The sequence below is a fragment of the Arachis ipaensis genome, chromosome B07, assembly GCF_000816755.2.
Source record: "Arachis ipaensis cultivar K30076 chromosome B07, Araip1.1, whole genome shotgun sequence".
NCBI classification, from domain to species: Eukaryota; Viridiplantae; Streptophyta; class Magnoliopsida; order Fabales; family Fabaceae; genus Arachis; species Arachis ipaensis.
In genome coordinates this window covers 66,974,872-66,978,977 of record NC_029791.2, presented here as the reverse complement: position 1 = coordinate 66,978,977, position 4,106 = coordinate 66,974,872, and the positions used below count along the sequence as shown (strand labels likewise).

The window sequence follows — 4,106 nt, the reverse complement described above, 5'->3', positions numbered from 1 at the left end:
TATCTCATTCTATATATATATATATATATATATATTATTGTATAAGCCTTAGAATTGTCGTGACCTTTAATTATTTTTGCTTTAGGGTGTTACATTTAGTGGTATCAGAGTGATTCTCCTCGTGAGCCTGAGGGATGGACCGATTGTGCTTCATAGCATACTCTGTGTCTTTTTCTTTCATGCTATTTAGGTTATCTGCTTGATATATGTATGTCATGCTTGTTTATGAGTGCCTTTTTGGGATAATTGAAGCACTAGGCTTTTGATGTTGAGACTGATCACCTTGATATCGACTGTTTGGTGTAGACAGGAACCCTAATGGCTACTCATAGACGAAGTCGTACACGTACGTGAGGAGGAACTAAGAACGACCAACCGGCCGACAAACCATGCTGAGTTTATGGTGGCAATGACTAATTTGGCAAATACGATGCAAGCCAACGCTGCTGCGAGTATGCAAGCTGTGGAAAGGATGGGTCAACCAATGGGAAACGAAAATGGAGATGGGAATGGAGACAGAAATGGAAAAAGAGACAGTAACAACTTGGGAGGTGTTCCGATGACCTTGGCTTCATTCCTCAAGGTTCATCCACCAACTTTCAGAAGGTCGACCAACCCTACTGAAGCAGACAATTGGTTCTAAGCCATGGAGCGTGTCCTACAAGCCCAGCATGTCCCTAACAACCAATTTATGGAGTTTGCGGCGTACTAACTTTTAAGAGAGGCTCAACATTGGTAGCAAGGAGAATGCCGATTACTACAACTTTAGAACACCGACTTTCCTTGGGATCTGTTCCAAACGGCTTTCTACAAGAAATACTTCCATGAATCAGTAAGAGAAGCTAGGGGAGTTGGAGCTTATGCAGCTGAAGCAAGGCTCATTGTCCGTGGCCGATTACACTAGTCGGTTTGAGGGGCTCTGTAGGTTCTCTAGGGTATGTCAAAGTGCCCCGGAGTCCTATGAGAACTGGAAGTGTATAAAGTACCAAGGAGGATTAAAGGACAACATCATGACGGTTGTAGATCCTTTTGAGATTTGACTCTTTTCCGAGTTGGTGAACAAGGCCCGAGTGGTTAAAAAGTGCGCTAAGAAGGTGGCATTAGCAAGAGATACCCGGGGAGGAACCAACACCAGAGGCCGAGGCAAATACTTTTCGTCGAGAGGTCTGAATTTCAAAAAGGATGGACATGCACCTGAACACCCTCAAGGTCAAGGGGGCTTTAGGAGGAACAACTATGATCAGTACCAGCATGCGAAAGGGAGAAGTAAATAGAGTAAGACTTTGCTGGATTTAAGTTGTAACCGTTGCGGGCATTTTTATCCTTATGATTCGTGCAAGTTGGGTATAGGTAGATGTTTTACATGTGGGTTTCCTGGACACACGACGAAGGATTGCCCTCGTAGGAGGAATTTGAATGTGGGTCAGAATTAACAACAAGGTCAGGTGTTTGCTGTGAACGCCAATGATGCTGCTAAGGCAGATCCTTTGATGAGAGGTAACTGTTTATTTGGTGAGAAAACATTGGTTGCATTGTATGTTACTGGAGCTTCGCATTTGTTTATTGCATTTGATAAAGTTGGAGAACTAGGATTAAAAGTGTTAGAATTAGCTTTTGATTTACATGTGCATACCCCATATCAAACGATTATGACAAAGTTAGGTCGTAGGCAAGTATCTTTCAAGCTTGAGTATAAAGGCTTTGTTCATGATTTAATCTGTTTGCCAATGGTTGGGTTGGAGATGATTTTAGGGTTTGATTGGATGTCCAAGAATTGGGTATTGTTGGATTGCTTTGAGCAATCAATATGGTTTTTTCCGAAAGGAGAAGGTGGAGCAGTGGTAGCTGAGGGTTATTACCCGAACTCTGTGTTGGTGAACTATAGTGGAGAAGAGTGTCAGGGTTATATATTATTGGCTCCAAGTGCGTTAGGTGATGAACAGAGGTTAGGTCAAATTCTGATAGTTAAGGAGTTTCCAGAAGTGTTTGATGCCAGGGCATCTTAGCTAGTTTCACAAGCCATTTTTAGTTTTTTTTAGAGTAGTTTCATGCATTTCTTAGGCAATAAGTAAGTATTCGGATGAGAAATTCATGCTTTTCTTGATTCAATCAAACATTGTTAATTTTGTGCATTTTTATAAGATTTATGCAAAGAATTGTTTGATGATATGAATGATGCATTATCTTGTGATTAAGGCAATACTTTGATGCATTTTGTTTGGTTGATGATAGGTAAGAAGAAGCTAAAAAAAGGGAAGGCAAAGAAGCAACAAGAAATCCATGAAAGGAAGCAAAGAGAAGCAACGTTGGAGCCAAAGTTGGTGCTCCAACGTTGCTGGAAACGTTGCTCCTCACAGCCTAAAGGGGTATACTTCAAAAAAGAATAACTTGAGCTACAGAGCTCCAAATGAGATGATTCCAAAAGCATTGAAAAGTATGAATCTAGAGCTTTCCAAGCATATATGGCACTACATGGTGGGTACTTAATTTGAGGGAGAAAACTTTCCCCGAAAGTGCAAAGATGAACATAGTATCAACATGTAGTAAGGCTAGCTGACCTCGACATCTTCCATGGAATATAACTCGAGTTGTAGAGCTTCAAACTACTTGCTTCCAACGGCATTGAAACGTAGACATTCAGGGCTTTCCAACAATATATAATAGTATGGGGTGAACAATGCTTTTGAGCTCCAGAATCTGGTGTTTTCGACCACGTTGGTGTGCCAACGTTGCCTCCAACGTTGCACACCGACGCCAGCGACCCTGTCTTCTTCAAAGGAGCATAACTTGAGTTGCAGATGTCCAATTGAGATGATTCTAGATGGGTTAGAAAGCTAACATTTAGAGCTTTCCAACCATTTATAATCGTCTATAGTGGGCATGAAATTGGCAACGTTGACAAGAGGACAAAGTAACGGCTTGATGTGCAATTTCCCCCAACATTTTGCTTGCTGGAAATTGAAAAAAAGACAATCCACGCATACGCGTACGTGACGCGCATGCGTGGATGTGCCAACGTTGGAGGGAGTATTTGTAGTCCAACGCTAAGGCCAACGTGCGCGATGAGAAGGCAAAATCTGGTATTGGAAATTTTTGCATCCACGCGCATGCGTAGCTTACGCACACGCGTGGATGCGTATTTTGGACCCAAATGCGCAAACGCACAAAGCACGCGTATGCGTAGGTAGAAGAACGTTGGCACTCCAACGTTGAGTCAAACACCAATGACAGCAACCAAAACCCATTTTTCCAAAGGGACGTTTGACTCAACGTTTGCCCAAAAACATGGACTCAAACATTGATATCTGAATTGCACAATTGACACCTCTCTCTTCTCAGCTGCATTGGGAGCCAATCCATAATCAACGCCAAGGCTCACATCCAAATACTTGATCCAATTGATGATGAGAAGAAGGGTATAAATAAAAGGACTATTGAAGATTGAAGGAGCTCTCGGGAGGCCCTAAAGGGGCTCTGGGGGTTCAGACCAAATTTCATTTCCTGCACTTTTTCTTTTAGTTTCTGTTTTCTTTATTTTTCTTTCTTTGTAATTTGAATTGAGCTATGAAAAACTAAACTCCTTTCATTGGGTTACGGAGCTCTGTGTAATTCAATGGATCAATATTAGTTTTCATTCTTCTTCTTCTTTCTTTTCTCTTGATTTTACTAGAAAGCTTTCGTTCTTCATCCAATTGGATAGTTGTCTTGGGAAAGAAGCTATTCATAATTGGATCTCCTCTGAACCTTGGAAGAGGAATGAGGAGATCATGCTAGAAATGCTTTCTCACATTGGATTAGATTGGGGTTTGGATGGATATAGTGACATGTAATCCTACCAATACTATGATCTATGAATTTGTGTGGTATAATTAGTGACCAAACTTCATCTCTTCCCATGAGCACTTAAATCAAGGAATTGGGCAATTGTTCATGCTTAGAGAGATTAGATTGCCAAGGAATTGGGATCTAATCACCTTAGATTGCCAAGGAGATCAATGAATGCATTGATTGAGGAAGAGATAAAAATGAATTTGATCCAGAGAATTATCACATCTCCTGACCCCAATGAGCTTCCCCATCTCTGATCTACCCATTCTTTTATATTC

At 41.2% G+C, this 4,106-nt stretch overlaps 1 protein-coding gene across 1 annotated transcript; it reads left to right on the top strand.

Moving 5' to 3' along the window:
- Window positions 410-2,006, top strand: LOC107607263. The gene is made up of 2 exons (XM_016309235.1): window positions 410-583; window positions 1,446-2,006. The coding sequence occupies exons 1-2, from the start codon at window positions 410-412 to the stop codon at window positions 2,004-2,006; spliced, it is 735 nt and encodes a 244-aa protein (XP_016164721.1).